The sequence below is a fragment of the Nematostella vectensis genome, chromosome 3 (genome assembly GCF_932526225.1).
Source record: "Nematostella vectensis chromosome 3, jaNemVect1.1, whole genome shotgun sequence".
Classification (NCBI taxonomy): Eukaryota; Metazoa; Cnidaria; class Anthozoa; order Actiniaria; family Edwardsiidae; genus Nematostella; species Nematostella vectensis.
In genome coordinates this window covers 15,511,757-15,531,109 of record NC_064036.1, presented here as the reverse complement: position 1 = coordinate 15,531,109, position 19,353 = coordinate 15,511,757, and the positions used below count along the sequence as shown (strand labels likewise).

The 19,353-nt window shown below is 40.8% G+C and overlaps 3 protein-coding genes across 8 annotated transcripts; 2 read left to right on the top strand and 1 right to left on the bottom strand.

The window, feature by feature from the left end:
• Positions 1-4,695: 4,695 nt before the first annotated feature.
• On the bottom strand, positions 4,696-6,352 carry LOC5522149. The gene has a single exon (XM_001641970.3). It carries the CDS (start codon positions 5,956-5,958, stop codon positions 5,095-5,097), a length of 864 nt encoding a protein of 287 aa, XP_001642020.1. The 5' UTR covers positions 5,959-6,352; the 3' UTR covers positions 4,696-5,094.
• Positions 6,353-6,702: 350 nt separating this feature from the next.
• Positions 6,703-10,679, top strand: LOC5522261 (39S ribosomal protein L47, mitochondrial). The gene is made up of 6 exons (XM_001641847.3): positions 6,703-6,826; positions 6,915-7,033; positions 7,453-7,513; positions 9,880-9,976; positions 10,153-10,197; positions 10,362-10,679. Exons 1-6 carry the CDS (start codon positions 6,762-6,764, stop codon positions 10,575-10,577), a joined length of 603 nt encoding a protein of 200 aa, XP_001641897.2. The 5' UTR covers positions 6,703-6,761; the 3' UTR covers positions 10,578-10,679.
• A 549-nt stretch (positions 10,680-11,228) lies between these two features.
• On the top strand, positions 11,229-19,286 carry LOC5522262 (arginine kinase). 6 transcript variants are annotated; one of them, XM_032367612.2, is made up of 5 exons: positions 13,256-13,400; positions 16,143-16,216; positions 16,688-16,745; positions 17,442-17,733; positions 18,164-19,286. In XM_032367612.2, the coding sequence occupies exons 4-5, from the start codon at positions 17,496-17,498 to the stop codon at positions 19,114-19,116; spliced, it is 1,191 nt and encodes a 396-aa protein (XP_032223503.1). In that variant the 5' UTR covers positions 13,256-13,400; positions 16,143-16,216; positions 16,688-16,745; positions 17,442-17,495; the 3' UTR covers positions 19,117-19,286. The 6 variants fall into 6 exon arrangements, with proteins under 6 accessions (XP_048581474.1, XP_001641899.2, XP_032223499.1 ...); XM_001641849.3 differs by lacking the exon at positions 16,688-16,745 and having other exon boundaries at positions 13,243-13,400; XM_032367608.2 differs by lacking the exon at positions 16,688-16,745 and having other exon boundaries at positions 13,253-13,400; positions 16,181-16,216.
• The last annotated feature ends 67 nt before the right edge of the window (positions 19,287-19,353 follow it).

Here is a 19,353-nt window from a genome sequence, read left to right as displayed (position 1 = left end):
GCTTTTTGGATTTTCACAGAATCTGGCCTGTGAATTGGTTTTGAAGAATGGAGAAGTGTGGCTGATAAGAGGACGCTCTTATGCGATCCACACACATCCGTGCTGTCAAACTCTTTTGCGCCAGATCGGAGGACACACATCTCGACGATATAGAAAAATTCGATTTTACACCTGCTAACAGACGTATCGGATTTCAAGTGTCTCGTTTACAAGTAGCCACAAGCGAGCTGTGAATTGGAGTAGGTGGTTTTAGCACTCAAATACTGGAATTGAGGTTTATTTGACTTTAGCAAAGTGGTTATTGTCGAAGGGACAATAGTTTGATACGAGTGTTGGGTCTGTACACCCCAAACACAGAATTAAATAACAAAATTCGAGGGGAGTGGACATAAACAACACATTCAACTGCGACATCGGCTTGCAATACAAGACTTATCCCGGTATTATCCATTATTCCATGCTAAAAGGCTTGAAGATAAACACACAGACTATAGATTCTAAAGGATATCTAGTAGAGTCTTTGCGAGGGTCAGATAAAACTAAGTGTCCCCGTGCATTCCCTTGGATTTCCTAGCGACATAGAGAAATCACGTTGCAACCAAATGAGTAGGCACGAGCCATTAATAAGAACATTCTGGTGCATAAATAAACTGTGCAATTTTATCTGCAACTGTAATTTGCTGTAATGAGGAGTTGATGATGTCTTTGATTTCGAACCTTTTTAAAACTCGCTACGCCCGTGGCCAAAGGTCCAGTATGCCTGTTAGAGTTACGTATAAGGATCGTCAAGTTTTTTGTAGGCATTCTAACTCATCTTGTTAATGGTAAGCGTCGATATGCAAGAGAAAGACGGCAGTTCTTCTCCGGCTAGTAGCGAGGATTCAGATGTGCAAGCTCAACTTCAAAGCGTTCTAGTGACTGTAAAAATTCAGGAACACGGGAAACAAAACATGGAAAAGCGAGTGAGGTTTAATAGTCTGGTCGAGGTGCGATTCATTCCGAAGGTCAGGTCGAAGAAACGGCAAAATAAGAATAAAGAGGACGAAGAGAAGAAGAAAGAAAACACAGAGAGCGATGGCGACGGAGAGAAGACTGAACACGATGAAAACAAAGAGGGAGAAAAAGTGGAGTGCGAGGAGTGTTGCCGAAAGAAAAAAGAACAACAAGAAGCAAAGGAAAATGTGGAAACTGTGGTCACAACTACAAACGGGAAAGCACAACCGAGCGCCAGTACTAGTGCAAGCAAACATAAAGTATTTCCTTCTGCGGAGGTGAAAGTAAACATAATACAGCGACAGGATTATAACACACCTAAAGTGACGATTGGGGACAACTACGAAGGGAGTGTTCTTAGAACTAACAAACAGGTGAAGCCGTCAATTCAACACAAGGTCGCATCTCACAGAGGGCTTCACTACAGGAGGTGTAAAGAGGCGAGAATGAGGGGTCTTCTGGGCTCTCAGACAACGCACCTTTCCGAGTGGCAAGGAATTTGTAAAGAAGCTGATACTTTACTATCAGAATATCGGGGCATTGAAAACCACGAGAATGAAGAAAAGACTCAGGAAGACTTGCAAAACTGCCAGGATGAGACCAGGAAAAACCCGACTATCGCTAAAAAGAATATCGAATTAACCGAGTTGAAGCTCTACAAGTCTTTGAGTCTACCAGAGCTGGCATCCGGGATCTTGGAAAGAAAGACGTCACCAGTTGCACCAACCATGGTGAAAGAGCCGCAGGAGTCGCCCCAGAAATTGTCGACGTCACTTCCGTACATACAAATGCCCGGCGTGACAGGAAAAAACCGGAATGATACAGCTACAAGAGACTCCTATGCCAAGTTATACCTACCACAGCTCCAGAGACGAGAAGAGGACATCAAGAGATTAAACGAGACAGTATTGCGCAAGAAGGCGAAATATTCAGCCGAGAAACATCAAAGTCAAATGCCTGCTTCTCCGATCTCTCCGACAAACAACGGGTCAACGGTAACTGAGAAGAATGTGAGCCCATCCGGGGCAACTTCGCAGTCTATCTTGAGATACTCGTATGGACTCGATATCGCACGATTTCTTAACGGATCATCAGCGACACATTTGTTTCACTAGAAGTGAGCAGGATGACTTTGGCCGAGATGAACAGCACGAACACGTTCGGAGAATCTTCGTAGCAGAACAATCCGTTTGTTGATAATCTAAACACTCACCTTTATAAAAAAAATTGAAAAATTGGGTAACTCGACTGAGTAGTATAGCAAGATAAACAGCTGTATTTTTGTCATTGTAAATTCACTTACGTTAACAAGAATTTAATAATTATTTTTTATAAAATGAGCATCAAAATGACATATAATTTCAAAAATGAAGATTTAAAATACATTGCAGTGTAAATATTTTAATGGAATATAGAAAATAAATGTTACCACTCTGCATAACCCTCGTATACTGCTTGAATGTGATATTGGATGTGTAATACCTTAATAGAGAGAAAGAGGTGAGGATGTTAACGCGCGAACTAATGATGGATCATTGAAAGGTGATGGCGGATAGCGGTGAAGTGATGGCGGATAGCGGGGAGGTGATGGCGGATAGCGGGGATGTGATGACGGATAGCGAATAGGTGATGGCAGATAGCGGGGATGTGATGACGGATAGCGGGGAGGTGATGGCGGATAGCGGGAAGGCGAAGGCGGATAGCGGATAGGTGAGAGCAGATAGCGGAGAGGTGATGGCGGATAGCGGTGAAGTGATGGCGGATAGCGGGGAGGTGATGGCGGATAGCGGGGATGTGATGACGGATAAAGGGGATGTGATGACGGATAGCGGGGAGGTAAAGGCGGATAGCGAATAGGTGATGGCAGATAGCGGAGAGGTGATGGCGGATAGCGGTGAAGTGATGGCGGATAGCGGAGAGAAGATGGCGGATAGCGGAGATGTGATGGCGGTTAGCGGGGATGTGATAACGGATAGCGGAAAGGTGAAGGCTGATAGCGAATAGGCGATGGCAGATAGCGGAGAGGTGATGGCGGATAGCGGTGAAGTGATGGCGGATAGCGGGGAGGTGATGGCGGATAGCGGGGAGGTGATGGCGTATAGCGGGGAGGTAAAGTCGGAGCGGATAGGTGATGGCGGATAGCGGAGAGGTGATGGCGGATAGCGGGGAGGTGATGGCAGATAGCGGAGAGGTGATGGCAGATAGCGGAGAGGTGATGGCGGATAGCGGAGATGTGATGGCGGATAGCGGGGATAGGATGACGGATAAAGGGGAGGTGATGGCGGATAGCGGGCAGGTGATGCAGATAGCGGGGATGTGATGACGGATAGCGGAGAGGTGATGGCAGATAGCGGAGAGGTGATGGCGGATAGCGGAGATGTGATGGCGGATAGCGGGGATGTGATGACGGATAAAGGGGAGATGATGGCGGATATCGGGCAGGTGATGCAGATAGAGGGGAGGTGATGGCGGATAGCGGGAAGGTGAAGGCGGATAGCGGGAAGGTGATGGTGGATAGCGGGCAGGTGATGCAGATAGCGGGGATGTAATGGCGGATAGCGGTGAAGTGATGACGGATAGCGGGGAGGTGATGGCGGATAGCGGGAAGGTAAAGGCGGATAGCGGATAGGTGATGGCGGATAGCGGAGAGGTGATTGCGGATAGCGGTGAAGTGATGGCGGATAGCGGGGAGGTGATGGCGGATAGCGGGGAGGTGATGGCGGATAGCGGGGAGGTAAAGTCGGATAGCGGATAAGTGATGGCGGATAGCGGGGAGGTATAGGCGGATAGCGGAGAGGTGATGGCGGATAGCGGGGAGGTGATGGTAGATAGCAATCCCTTCCACTTGCATGCAGTAAACCTGCAGTTTTTTGCTCGTAGATTATTTTATGCATTTTAAGCGCTTGAAAATCTCGTCTCAACGAACGTGCAACATTATTTTCATTCTTTTATATTTGATGTTTTGCCATTTATACGTTCCCCATTGACCACTGCGGGTTTAGCACATGGATTCGTGAGTGCAACTCTATTTCAAATACACTCAAAGAAACGTTTTATATAAGAACGTCTAGTCTCAGATTCCAATAAATTTTAAGAATATAATAAGAACATGTCGAGGCATGTCAGAACATGTCAGATAGCAGTAAAATTATGTTTTGTTAAGCGCGATGCGTTCTAAAATGGCGAATCATGTTGTGTTCATAATTAAAGCCGCATTGTCACCAGTTTACTTCCGGTCGATTACTTAACAATCTCCGATGATTTTTAACGGAAAATGCGAAAAACATTTCAAAATATTAAAAGCAGTGTGTCTACTGGAAGTTTCTTTGAGGACGTGATTGATAATTTAGAGCGGATGGCCTGTTAAATATCTCGGATTTTAATAGATTCTTTTGTCTTTTGACGGTTGAGGTTTCCGTCGGACCTCCGGAAGTAAACTGGTGACAATGCGGCTTTAACAACCTTAAGACCAGCGGTCTGAGTTCGTCGAGATTTCTCGGAAAAATGAAGTTTGGGCGCCCTAGCTCAAAAATGAACTGGTAATAGGTATGGGTGACCTCAGTATCCTGATATTACACGATTATTTCAAGGCTTTTTAAAGTCATCTAAAAACATAAAATAAAATAAAATCGCGTAAAATAATAAGGTGCTGACAGAACAGCTTTTATTTTAGCCTGGGAGTTCCTTTTTATCTATTCTTTAGGTTTATATAAGCTGCAGTTGTTTTATCACGCGTTGCGAACCGGTTTTTAGTCTTTTTCTAACAACCACGAAATTGTCTCAAATCCGGGTGCGGGAGACGAAAAATTACTTTTCGGCTTCTATCGCCAAAAATATTTATCCAAATTGCTTCAAACTTTCAAACTCCATTTTTCCGAGAAACCTCGACGAACTCAGACCGCTGGTCTTAAATATAATTGTTTATGATCATTTGTGTAGACCTTTTTCTAATACTTGATACAATATCATATTTTTATATAATGAAATTCAAGAACATCTTCAGCCTTAAAATGCTAATAAAATAAGAACGGCCTGAAGCCTCAACTGAAAATTAGACGTTCTTATAAAAAAAGAGTGTAGATGACGTGTGTATAACTGTTGCTAATATAGTATACTGTGTGGTATTAGAGGTCCGGCACCCCGCTTTCCGTCCGTACTCTCTCCCTCGGCACTTTCCCGCCATGCGGAGAATGGTGTCCATCCGTCTAGATTCCGAGAGAGCTCACTAAACCGAACCTCGCCGTCAGGACGAGGTACACTTCTATACGAAATCATTGGTCTCAGAGGGTCTTTCTTATCACTCGATAAACTATCATTATCATATACACTTCTTGTTCTCGACAATGATGCATTATCTTCTTTGTTTGGTATTGTTTTCACAGGGTCTTTGTTATTATCTATGTCTTGGGTAAAAGTTCTATTTCGGACAAGAACCTTTTCAATGGCTCTCTTGATTTCTGTCGAGTAGCCAATTTTTGGGAGTACAATATCTACTTTGTCAATATCTCCCCGTTCTCTTTGAGGCAGTTTGGATTGGTTCCCAACAGAAGTTGATTTATCTGTTCTCTGTGTCACCTTTGAGCCTCCGTTCGATTCCTTCGCCGTACTTCCCCTAGAGCTAAGCGTCCCTTTGTTCCTATCAGCGCGAGTTACTGTAGCTGCGGTACTTACATCAATCCGTCGACTTCTCGTAGACTTTCGTGCTTTCTTACTCTTGTTTTGTTTGTTCTTCGCTCTTCTTTCGTCCTCCACTCTCGTTCTAGTTCTGATGGCAACTTCGCCGATGACTTTTTCTTTGATGACACTTGTTTGGCTACTCAACCTGTCCCATTTTGTTGGAATAAAAAAAACTTCATGGTTCAAGTCAAAGCGGACCTTTTTGCCGGGATTTGGCTTCAATCCATCCATAACCACGGAGCTATTCACAATACAGCCGACTTCCAAATCTCCCTGACCTAATGCCATTTGGTAAACAATTCTACTCAGAAGAACCTAAGTCCAAAACAAACAAAATCACCGTAAGGTAAACAACATAGATGACATTTCAGGGTCGTTTAGAGAATTAAGCGCCACGGTGTGAAGAAAAAGTTGATAATTCGTGAATTGATTTGGTTCGCCATGGTTCCGGTCGGAAGGTGACGTTTGGTCCTTTTCTTTTTAGTGATATTGCCTTGGCTGCCTTAATCAATTTACCATCGTCACCGAAGTGCTAAGAAGTGCCTCCTATCTCACAGTGGACATCTCCGCTGATTCAGAAACATATTTGTAAGTTAAGTTTCACAATTTCAAAAAATGTCCTTTAGCGAGCTCGCGACTCGATTTAGGTTGTGCTTTTGCCAAACAAACTAATAAGATATGACTTTTAATCCCTGTAAAATTTCGCTTTGTCTTATTGGTTTAAATGCCTTTGCATAATTAGGAGCTAAGTGCTTATTGGTGTAACGCTCAGAGACAATGGATTTAACAATACTACCAGGCCGACAAAAAGGCTGCCCGGAAGGGGCTTCTTGGCTTCTATATACTGACGATTACTCAAACCAAGGTACTCGTACATGATTTTTTTTATGAATGGTGGGCTCCTGTGGCGAGTTGAACCGGAACCAGGGGACCCAGGAATAAAAAAAGCCTTTTTCCACTCGAGACGCCTGCGGAGGAGAGGCTACCTGAAAACTACAATGAACTCTTCCCTTCCCTCCCCTCTCCTCCCCCGTTGTTACTCACGATTACCCCGTACAGCGGTATCTCTAATAAAATCTACATGATTCAAAATGGCGGCCCACTTGACCAGATTGGGTATTACAAAATATTTACTAAATTCTGCATCTCTCAGACGGTAAGATCACTTAGAATGTAGCAAATTCAATTGCACGTCATCACTTTCTATAGATGTTGTGTATTTTACATGTGTTCTGTTGCCTTAGGCTCGTCCCAAGCGTCTCGCGGTGCGTGCAGACCAGCTCTTGTGTTAGAGGTCTCGAGGAATTCTTTCCTCCGGGAGTGCTTGACAGGGGCGAACTCGCGCCAGAAAAAGTAAAAACAGGTAAATAATGTCCTGTGTGATATATATTTGCAATTGATATCTGATATATATTTGCAGTCTAGCATTGTAAATTCTTTTCCTGTAAATAAGCTAAATACGATTATTTTCACGTGCGGCCATGTATTTTGAGAGGAAGTATTTATTCAATCATTTTAAAGTTAACTGTTAACTGTGCCTTCTTCTTGTTGATGGAGAAGAACCATGTTTTTCTAGCTTACACACAGTTTATCATGATATCTTAGAATATGGAGGGCTGCAAGGGGGGGTAGGGCTGCAAGGAGGGGTGGTGGTTATTGTCGCATTATTATGTCATAATAATATTATAGGTAGAAGATGGAGAGCTGCAAGGGGGGGGGGAGTGGTGATTATTGTCACACCTTTCACCAAGCTTTCACTATTATGTCATAATAATATTGTAGGTAGAAGATGGAGGGCTGGAGAGTTGCGGATTAAAAGTAATGAAGACTTGCATAAATTGTGGTAAGTCAACAAAGAAAAGTCAGTGATGAACAAAATAGAGTTTTTTCTAATGATTAGATGTGGAAATTTTATCAAATTATTAAATATAGTGAAATGAAAGGTAGACTATTGAATTTGCTAGATATTTTCTGTCGTCTCCCTCAGTAAATACATTGATCAAGGCCTTGCGCACGGTGTTGCGCATCAGAGCGTAACAAAAATTATAACGCTAGGTTTATGATTATAACTTTGATCTCGAAAAAGCTACACACTTTTTATTTTATTTGGGTAACCTTTGTCTAATGTGCATCTCGAATAAAAAGTTTGAGATAGTAAAAATTTCAAAAACATTAAAAAATATATCAAAATAAAAACAGTGCCATAAAAACAGGCCGTTTTAAAGCCCATTTTTTATGAACATTGCTCCATCTTTTTGCTAATTGAAAAGAAACTTTTTCTTTTGTAGTTTGATCAATGTCATAAATGGAATGCACTTGAAATTCTCTTTTAGATGCTGTCCTTTTTATAGAAAGAGGAAAAGAAATGTGAACAGACGGGAGCGATAAGCAGCGTTAAAATTTTTTTCGACATTAGAAAACACAAAACGTCGAATTACGTCGCGCCTTTTTTTGCCTCATTTTTGCCCTTTTTGCCTTCATCGCCCCTTTTTTTGCCCTTTTGCTTTTTGCCCATTGCGCCCTTTTTGCCCATTGCGCCTTTTTTGCCTTTTTTTGCCCTTTTTGCCTTATTTTGCCATCGCGCTCTTCCTGCATTTTTATTGTGCTTTTTATCCCGAATATTATCGAAATCTAGTGCAAATAATATATATACTTTTCTAGACGTAATTTCAGAAGAAAGGAATGGCTGCTGGCAGTCTGTTGATATAATTAAACTCCTCGGGTATTTGTCTACTTTCAGTTATTGCTTCTCATCTTCTTATGCAAGAAAAGAATTCGCCCCGTTCGAGTTTGAATATTGCAAACTTTGAAGCATGGAGAAATATACATTCTATAACTAAAATAATTTTAGAAGCCTAACTTGTTCAATGATAGAGCTCGGATAATCAGAATTTTCCGAAGCTGGATTAAATTTTGATTTTTTTTTTATAGCAGGATTCTAGAGAGGCGCGCGATAGGGCAAAAAAAGGCAAAAAAGTGTGCGATAGGGCAAAAAAGGCAAAAAAGTGCGAGATAGGGCAAAAACATGCGCGATAGGGCAAAAGAAGGCAAAAAAGGCAAAAACAAGCTAGGGCAAAAAAATTGCGCGATAGGGCAAAACTAGGCAAAACACATTTGCAGCGTTCAAATGTTACGCAGCAGTTGTTGATAACTACATAACGTCCATACTTCGACAACAAAATATCGAGGTTTTCTATTAGATTAGAAAAATAGTATGACTATTTTTAAAAACTACGATAATCAAACTTTTATATCCGAAATTCCGGATACGTATAACGCAATACTTAAGAAATAGCAGTAAATCTAAAACAAAATGTCGAGAAATTTCTTGTTGAGCCAGGCTTGCGCAACACCGTGCGCAAGGCCTCAACTTTTACAAGAGTTTGTGTATCAGTAATCAGTAGATTCTTTTTTTGTCTTTTATGATGCCTTTCTTTTTATCTCAATCGTCCCAGATGCATTGCTGTACAATGGATGTTTTGTATGCAGTACATACTTGCATGACTCACTCAAATCCCTGATCTAAATGATCTAAAAAACGAAAGAAGCACCCTTTTTCAATTAAATTTTACCCCCTCTCCTCAAAAAAATGAAGGTATGATCTATTAATGTTGAACTTTTGTGGGCATAAAATTTTATTTTTTCTACTTGTCATTCCTTTAATCTTTTTTTCATCAGTATTGTTATGGGTGACTTGCAACTCTTTCTATACATAGCGACAGGAGCAAAAAATGGCAAAACTAAAATTGTAAGGCTGTGTTAGCTTATATTTTGTGTATATTTTGCCTAGAGGTTCCTTGCATAATATAAAACAAAATAAGCTTTAGTATTTTTTTAAAGATTATCCGTTCCTGAGATATGATTGAGCAAATGTGCCATAGATCATGAAAAAAGTAGCAAATTTTGCCCAAATTGGGCAATTTCAGACAAATCAAGAGTCTTGCAATTTGCAATATCTCAAGAATGGATTATCTACCAAAAATACTAAAGATTATTTTGTTTTATATTACACAAGGAACATCTATGCAAAAAATAAAGCAAATATAAGCTAACACAACCTTGAACTTTGCCATTTTTTGCTCCTGTCATACATGGCCCAAATCTGAAATTCCCAAATGATTGGTTTAAAGCACTCTTGATTTAAACAAGTGACCAGCTCTATATTTGTGCCCACATTAAAAAAAGCAAAACAATTGTTTGTTATCTTAGGTATGTGCTTTTGAAGGAGCGTAATATGCTGGACACACTTATGCATGAGGCTAAGCGACAAGGTGTCCCAATGCCTTCACCTGAGAGATACCACAAGGTATGAACCCCACATATACAAGTTAACTGATGAAACATACCACAGCCCCAGGACATTTTTTTTTTTTAGCTACAAAATTATGATTGAAATTAATGGATCCAATAGCACACTTAAGTGTTGTAAGCTTTGCATCTAGGGATAGACTTTTACTTGAATATTGTTTTGTTCCTCTTCAGGTGAAGAAGTCGATGGCTATGGTCAAGCTTGTTCTTGGAGAGAGGGTGAGTACTAACAAACTGATCAATTAATTGTTTATGTGTGTGATAAAATAACACAACATTAGAGGCATTCTCGTGTACCCATCCCAACCTTTTGGCTTACAATCTGTAACATGCTATAAACTCATGGAAATGACTAACCAATAACCTTCCATTGTATGGTAAAGGAGAGGGCAATACAAGAATTATCCCAACAACAATGGCCCTTTGATGTTCAAGACCCTGCCCTGGAAAGTACCAGCAAGGATCTAAAAGAGACACCAATTAAAGAGACTTCTCCAGTACAGGCTGCTACACTAAACATGACAAAGATGGAGGAAAACCAACAGGAGTTATCTGGAAACACATCAGATCCAGAGCAGACAATACTCAAACCAGCATGACAGCTTGCTTATGTTATTGATGTATAGGAAGGGCAGATAGGGTTGATCTTTTGGTAATTGGTTTGCCAAAAGAATCATTAAATTAATAAATGGCTTCACATATTTGTATAGTCATATTATAGTTTAATTAATAGCGAATCCTCTTCTGACTTTATCAAGCATGGGATAAGTGTTGCCATTTCCTCAAAAAAGTTTTAAAATTGTATGATTTCTATCCATCATCCTTTGTAATTTATAACCCACACATCGAAGAAAATCAAAGGAAAAGATTCCCGTAAATATTTCTTTTTCTCTATTTATGTTTCTCTTTTCGGAAATGATTAAACTAAACTAAACTTTACTCTAGTATACCTTTTTTATGGTATACCATTTCTAACTTTACCACTAACATACCAGTTCATTTTTAACTTATTATTAATTATATAAATTCGGGTCAATAATTTTTAGTACTGGGCGTTGAATTTGAGCGTTAATTTCCGCTAAGGTATCCTAGAAACTCAGTCAATTCATTAAAAAAAAATGTAAGTTCCAGCTTTTAAGGGAAAAATACACCAGGAATTGCACCAGCGATAGAACTGTTGCAAAACAATAATTATTCATTTATACCCTTGACCCGGCGGTAATAGAATCAACCAATCAACAGACACCACTATTGTCGTTCCGTTTCAGACGCTGTCGCATATCATTAAAATTGAAAATCGATTTAAATTCAAACACCGGCAAAAAAATTTATTCAGCACAGCTTCTTCACCGGAACTGGGAAGAATTTTTACTGGGGTCGCTACGGTGTTAATAAGGTTAGTTTTTTTACTTTTGCTTTTGTATCTCTATCATGAATAGCCTTTGGTCCCGTCAAACTAAAAGGAGATCAGGTGTTGGTGTATTTGATCGTGTAATCGGCAGCGCTCTTATAGCTGAAGAGACTGCAAGCCCGGTGATGATTTGTATTAAGAAATTTTCCTTCGGAAACTTATTCTCCGTAAGCATTGTCGAATTTGCTCTGTAATAATTGTAGCTGGAGTTGTATAGTGTTGTACATTTGTACATTAGCAGGATAAGGAATGTACTAATTCAGGTTTGAATTGATGATGCATCCTAGGCTGTTGGTAGACGAAATTTTTTATTTTTCAAAGCACGAGGTAGTCAGGTCATAGTTGGGACGTTTTACCGGGTTGAGACGAAGATAAAATCGATGAAATAAATCAACCCCCAGAGACAATTTCTCATAAAATTAGAAATAAGTATAAATGTTATCAAATAAGCACAACTAAACAATATTGGCCTCTAGAATTTAGTGACAAGCTAATCTATCATATGCGGTTTAGTCCTATAGTACTTAGACTTATGGTTAGCCCTTATATGGCTCTAACACACGTGTCATTCCAGGCCCGTACCCAGGATGTTTTTGGGAGGGTGCTAAAACTGAAAAGTGGACCTAATTTTCTGGGGGAAGGGGAGGGAGTGAGTTTTCTGATAAAAATCTGACCACCCCCGAAATAGATCAAAAAGGGTTTTTTTATTCCTTTGCAGTATCTCCACGGGACGTTTATTGTCGGATTTGGCTAAAAAAAGTCGGACTTATGGATTGATGACATACCAGAGTGACCTAGCTTATGCCTTATAGTTTTGTGGACTTTTGGCCGTTGTGTGTGTGTGTGTGTGGGGGGGGGGGGGGGTGCGTTCGCACCCCCTGCACTCCCCCCTCCCCCCTCGGTATGGGCCTGACTTCTGCCGTACTCTGGAAAAATGTATTTCGGTCTTTAAGAAACTCAGTCAATATGTGAACAATTTTAAGTTCCAACTCTTAGCGGTCAAGGTGCGGCCTTGGCTTGGCTCACTAAGCAATGCGTTTTGAGAGAGCTATCACTATATCCTCGAGTCAAGTGCGTTCGCTGCACCCTATCCTCCCCCTTCTTCCGCACCCCTGCATCCGCCCCTATGCACTTTGCCAAAATAAAGCACAGTTCGTAAGTCTCAGGCGTGCACACATGGGGTCCCCTTAACTACCAAAATGTGTGTCATTTCTTATTGAAGGATCGTCAAAAACTATCCTCTTTGTCATGTGATACCTATGACTACCTCCCCCCCCCCCCCCCCCCCCGTCTATCCAAGGTAAGTGCCTGAAGCTTGCGTAATCCAATAAAGTAACTCGGCAAAGTCTGCTGGCGTAACCTTAATTTCTTCACAGCGGGCGATATCTTTTTACTCGAGACTACCTGCACAGTGCTTTTGAATATTCGTACGATATCAGCACCGGTCAGCTTTGTCATACCACTTTGTAGAGATAGCCAAGGTCGTTCTTGCCTAAGGACGTTGCTATGCTTTATTTTTTTCGCTGTCAGGTATAGACGAATTTTAGGCATCTTCATTGGGATGCAGTTAATTGGAATTGTCAAACAAATTGAATTGTATATATATAATGTTTTCTTTTGTTTAGTGAACAAATTGTCTATTTCTTTATGCTAAATAGAGTAAACATATATAAACTTGATAATATGTCAGATAAATGCGTTAGATAACTTTGAAATCTTACCAAGAAACATGCTCAGTAGCTCACTATATTTCTCTACAAGGGCGATTTTTAAGGTATTCAACTCAAATGATGTCTGTAAAATACAATGAGGTTAATCACTCGTAACATAAACCCTTGACAACCAATAAACACAATTCGCATACACGGTAGCTAAGTGAATATTCATTTCGTTTGTCTGCTATCGGATAACAGCCTGAGCGATTGCTATACTACAACGCTTGGTGCAAAATACTGCCAAACGTCAATTTGACTTTGTCCAACTTTCTTTGCAAAAGAATCGAACAAGCAAGGTATTTCTAACTGATTTCTATGCAAACCCAATTTCTTGATTTCTTGATGTTTTGATTTAATCCAAAGCCATTAGGTGGTCTCTGCGATTCACGGCTGGCTTTTTATTGCTTGCTTTTCTTGGTTAACAATTCAGACCCTTGCTAAAATATACTGTAACCTTTTCGAGTATCTAATGTTCAAATCTCACTTGAGGACGAGAAAGTTCAATGTACTTTGTATTGTTATAAAAGGAAAAGAAACCAGACAAGCAAACAAACAAACCTGTGAATTTATTCAAACTTTTCATACATGCCGCGTGTACTCATTGGCCACCTAATGGACGCTTTTGCGGGTTGTGGATATATCGTCTGCATGATGAGCAGTGTTGATATCTGTCACTGATAAAAGAAACGCTATACAGTTGCGTGACGCAAGCTGGTAAAGTTTTATAACTTAATTACGTGACGCTGAAAGTAAAACTTCTTTTTGTCTTAAAATTTACGCAACGAGCTTTTTGCGTGACGGGATCCATTCCTTGAGAAGTAGGCTCTAGGATGACATAGATAATGGTCTAAAAATCTGGCGTAAATTATAGAATGATCGCCATTCCATTTGCGTTTTATTTATCAATGCTGCTGCGAATTTAATTTGGTTTAGTAGAGTTTGTCATCTGATAAAACATGAACCGTCAAGCGTCTGTGGAGTTGGGAACAGCAGCATAGAGATACGGGCGGATAGGCTGTCTGATTTTGGGACGACGTGTCGCAGGCGTTATCACTTTCGGATCGAAACAATTTTACCCATTAGAGAACCAATCATTCTGCTCTTTCCATATATGGCGTGTAATGTGCGGCTCTATATGTGTACTGATTTCACGAGCTTCACTCAGAAGGTAGACACACTGCGGAAGACCTTGTACTTGTCTTTTTCTCAGGTCCTTCAGTCGAGTAAGTAACTATATGTACCTTGTTATCCATCGATTCGTGGTATAGAATTATCACACCTCTTTGGGTACTGTGAATTGTATGAGACAAACTCTTCGAGAGTGTCTTCATTGCCGGTTTTTTTTACACGATGACTCTTCTTGAAAATTTCCTGAACAGTTTGAATATAAGTGACCCAAGGAAGGCTAGTAAAAGCCACTAGACAAAATCTCGAAGTCATCAAAAATGATTACCGTGTTATATTGTCATAAAACACTGGCAACTTAAGTATAAAAGTAATCGATCTTTCTTTCACCATTTTGTTACAATAAGTATCGATTAATTTTAATTTCCACCACTGTTCACTGCTGGGATTTTAGTGAAACAGAAGGGAGGGGGGGGGGTGTGCAATGTTTTATAAAAGACACAAGGACAAAAACAACAAAGACAAGGCCAGTAAGGTCTGGCCATGAAAGTAACAGCTTGATTGACAGGTCGGTCTTGCCAAAAGGCTAACAAACAGTCTGTGGTAAGCACTTGTGAGAATGCTACTACCAGCAAAGCATTTCAGATGGAGGAAACTGCCTTAACCCATTGACTCCTGGCTTTTTTTGAGCTGAATTTACAAAAAAACAGACTGAAAACAGATACTTCCCCCCCCCTATTCTGAGTTTTATACAGCCCGTCAAAGTCAAACACAGCTGCACCTAGTCAGCGGTATCCAAGCTTTCCAACAGTGCTTTCCGGTCCCCACTTTTAATCCCTCGTCGTTGTGCTGAAGCCAGCACAATTTGATGGTTGCTTGTATTTTTCATCAAAAATACAGCTATGAGCATATTAGGAGAGTGTCTCAGGACATCATGAAGTCTTTTGGGGCATAATTGAGTGCTTTGCTTATGGATATTTGCAAGCAAAGGTGGATTCATGATGATTTTTTCTTGTTTGGCTTTGCCTGGATGAGAAAATAATTTTCTAAGGAATCACCACAGCTCTCCTAAATGCTGTCTTTTCTGAAACCAAATTGATTCCAAAATTGTTTACACTGCTATTCTGGGTCTGTATGACCTGGAATTCATTTGTTTGGCTTCGGGGTGAAAAGACTTATAAAAAACCATCTGACTTTGGGGAGAGGAGTGTTGACTGGCCCTCCCCTCGTGAATTTTCCCCTGGATCTCCCAGAATGCTTTGCAATATGTAAAGACATCTTCGTGGTTGTACAATCCTTCAAGGAGTTGACATTGTTTTTTGAGGCCATGGAAATGTACCTGGAGGATCAGAATAAAGGTATCTATTTGTGTCTTGAGCTGTGTTTGCTGATCTCTCTCCCTTGTGTGGTATTTTGAGCGTTTTATTGAGAGGGGTGATTCTGCTTTTCTCTACTTGTTCGATTTGAGATTTGTCAAAGAACCTGTGCTATTATTTGGCTTAAGAGTAGATGCCAACACCTTGGTTGGACGCATATCTGCAAGACCATTTATCCCTTAGACTGATGCCTGAGTATCTTCATCTTGTTATGTTTATTTTGCATTTATGAATTTTTTGGGTTGTGGGTACTTCCCAAAGCCGGTACAGGCCGGTTAAGGGGTCAATGTGTTAAGAATGAAACCCTTGAAGTAAATCATGTGAGCATATTATTCTTAGCCACCAAATGGTCTTTAGGAAGCTTTGCAAGCATGTGAACACCAGCATAAATAGGCTTAATTTAGTCTGCAGTTTGAAAATTTAAAGAGAGTATTAAAAAGCTGCTCTAATCCAGAGGTATTATATATCCACAACCTGCTAATCGTTTGAATTAGAAAGAAAATATATACTAATCTTAACCACACATTTTTTCCCCAGCCCTATTAAAGGGTTGTGGTTTGTCTGTTTTCACCCAGATGCCTTGTTTGTGTTGTGGAAGACGCAATAAGATTGTGAGTATAACAAAAGCACTACAGGTGTTTTATTTGCAGTAAGATTTAAGTAACTTGTAACATTACAGATTTTAAAAGTAACATTAATAAGTAACATACAGTAACATTCCTTCAGGAAATCATGTACAATAGGCTTATCAAGATTTCTTGAAAAAGTAACAATCATTATAGTTTTCTTTATTACAAATTACTGCAAATAAATTAATTTACATACAAAGAAGGATAATGCCCCCTAGTCCCTAGGTTTGGGTGTTTATCATATTTTTAGGGTATAAATCTAGGAATTTGGATCTTATATGGGTCTTATCGTGAGCACCTATTTTAAACATGGTGTTATAAGTGTTACTATTTTACCTTTTTGTAATGTATCTATGGAACAGTATAATAATATGTTATTGGCATCTTTTAGGATATGAAATTAATACAATAAGACATCTATTTAACAAGCATTCCCTGTACTCCCATCTACAGTACATAGGTACCAGGTTGACCTCTCCTTAGATAGTGGTACTCCCCTATATTGGATAAGGTAGGCTTTTGGATCATATTCTCTGTCAAGGTATATATTTAAAACTATTGATCCTAAACAGGGTAATATTTCAATATCTGTGTAATAATAATAATAATAATAATAATAATTATTATTATTATTATTATTATTATTATTATTATTATTATTATTATTATTATTATTATTATTATTATTATTATTATTATTATTATGTCATCAAGCCTTTATCACAAGTCTTCTAAGGTTCTGGGGTTGTCCTAAACAAGGAATTTTATTTAAGATATTTTTTTCTTAAACATTGTTAGCATTGCCGATACCCTTGTAGCCGCCCTATACCCAAACACAGGGGCGGCAGGGGGTTGCCCCCCCCACTTTTTTTGTGCGGATATTTCGTTAGACATATATGAACGTTTTTTTAAAACAACGGTTTTCAAGTGGTATATACTGTATGCAACCGACAACAAATTTGTTGAACAGTTTAAAATGCCCACGTTCTTATAAATAGGATTTGGAACCACCACTCACCCCTCCCCCCTGAAACCACCAACCACCCCTCCCCCTGAAACCGCTACCCACAACTTTCGCACCCCACATATGGGACCACTCCGCTGCCCCTGAAAAAGGGGCTGATTCCCCTCCCCCACCAAGACTTCTCTAATGGTGGTAAAACAAGTGATACTACTGGAAATTATTATCCTTGACATTTTATTATAGGACTTAGCTGAGGAAGAACACGAAGAAGTCATCACTCCAGCAAAAGACAGCACCATGCCGTATGTTGTACAAGGAACCCCAGAGGCTGCAAAGGCAGACTTGGACTTTGATCTGGTGATGAACGCCAGTCTTGCCAAGAATGAATACCCCAAGGACATTATTGAGGCAGCCATGAAATCAGAGCGCTGTCCCTTGGGTCTCAAGTTCTGTACACCTGAGGTCTGGGAGAAGTACAAGGACACTAAGTCTTCTGGCCCTGCCAAGTGGACTTTGGCTCGTGCTATCAATACAGGTATGTCAGACCTCAATTAGGAACAGCTTGATTGACTGGTCGGAGAACAGCTTGATTGACTGGTCGGATCTATGACCTCTGTATATTCAAGAGTGCAGAACAATGGACTGACTGAATTTCACAGGATCGCCATTATCTGGAAACATACTAAAGGGGCGAGCTTCGCTAGCCAAACAACGTTTGTTTTAAAACGTGACGGAAGTCAGGGCCATAGCAGGGGGTGGAGCACTGGGGGCATATGCCCCCCAATATTTAAAAAGATATATAAGGAAGTGACCAGTAGGGGCGTGTGCCCCCAATGATTCGAGGCCTGCCATGGCTATGGAAGCTCATGTCAATCAGAAATAATTCTCGAACGTTAATTGGCTATTCCCGGAAGATCCTCTATGCTGGTCCTTACAAAATTCTAACAAACTTATGTTATCTATAGGCGTCTGCTATCCAACTTCTTTCATGGGCTGCCATGCAGGCGACAAAGAATCCTACGACGACTTTAAGGACTTCTACTACCCTGTCATCCAAGCCTATCACAAGGGCTTCGATATCAACACATCCAAGCACGTAACCGACATGGACCCGGAGAAAATCTCGACTGAACTGAGCGACTCTGCCAAGGCTAAGATCATCTCAACCCGCATCCGTGTGGCCAGGAACCTGTCGATGTTCCCCCTCAACCCTGGAGGCAGCAAGGAGTCGAGGCTGGAGATCATTGATTTGATGGCTAAGGTGTATGACTCTTTGGGAGACGACCTCGCCGGTAACCTCTACAGACATACGACCATGACGGACGAGGAGCGGCAAAAACTAGTGGACGACCACTTCCTCTTCCGTGGGAAAGATAAGATGCAGGCGGCGTCGGGATACCACGAGTTTTGGCCCGAGGGTCGCGGGATCTTCATCAATAAGGCCAAGACCTTCCTGAACTGGATCAACGAGGGTGACCACCTGAGGATCATCTCCATGGAGATGGGTGGTGACGTCAAGGGAGTCTTCACAAGGCTTTCAAGAGGAGCAAAAGCGATCGAGGACGGAGTGAAAGAAGCGACGGGAGCCAAGGATGCTTTTATGATGCACCCAACATTTGGCTCAGTCACCTGCTGTCCCACTAATATCGGTACAGGCATGCGCGGGTCGGTGCATATTCTCGTGCCCAAGCTGATCGCTAAGATCGGCTTTGACGCAATCGACAAAATTTGCCGAGAGCGCAACTGCCAAGCTCGGGGCTCCACCGGAGAGCACTCGGAAGTCATCGACCGCATTGATGTAAGCAACTGGCGTCGCATCGGATTCCCCGAGTATCAACTGGTGGATGACATGATTCAGTGTGTGAATTTCCTTGCAGAGGAAGAAGACAAGCTACCTAATGAGGAGGCGAGCGGATAGACTCGAACTAAGCCAAACAATTAGAACAGCTTTTTGAACTATGCTAGAAGCCTTTGAATAGACTAATATAGTGTGCGCGCAAGTGGCATTGAATGAATAAGAAAGTATTTATTGCAATGGGGTGTGAATAAAAAAGGATCGCTATTAGAGGTGGTCTTTTTAATACTTGATGAGATGGTTGGCTTTTATTGTTGGACACGTTTATTTTGATAAACGTTTCCCTCCCCCCCCCCCTAC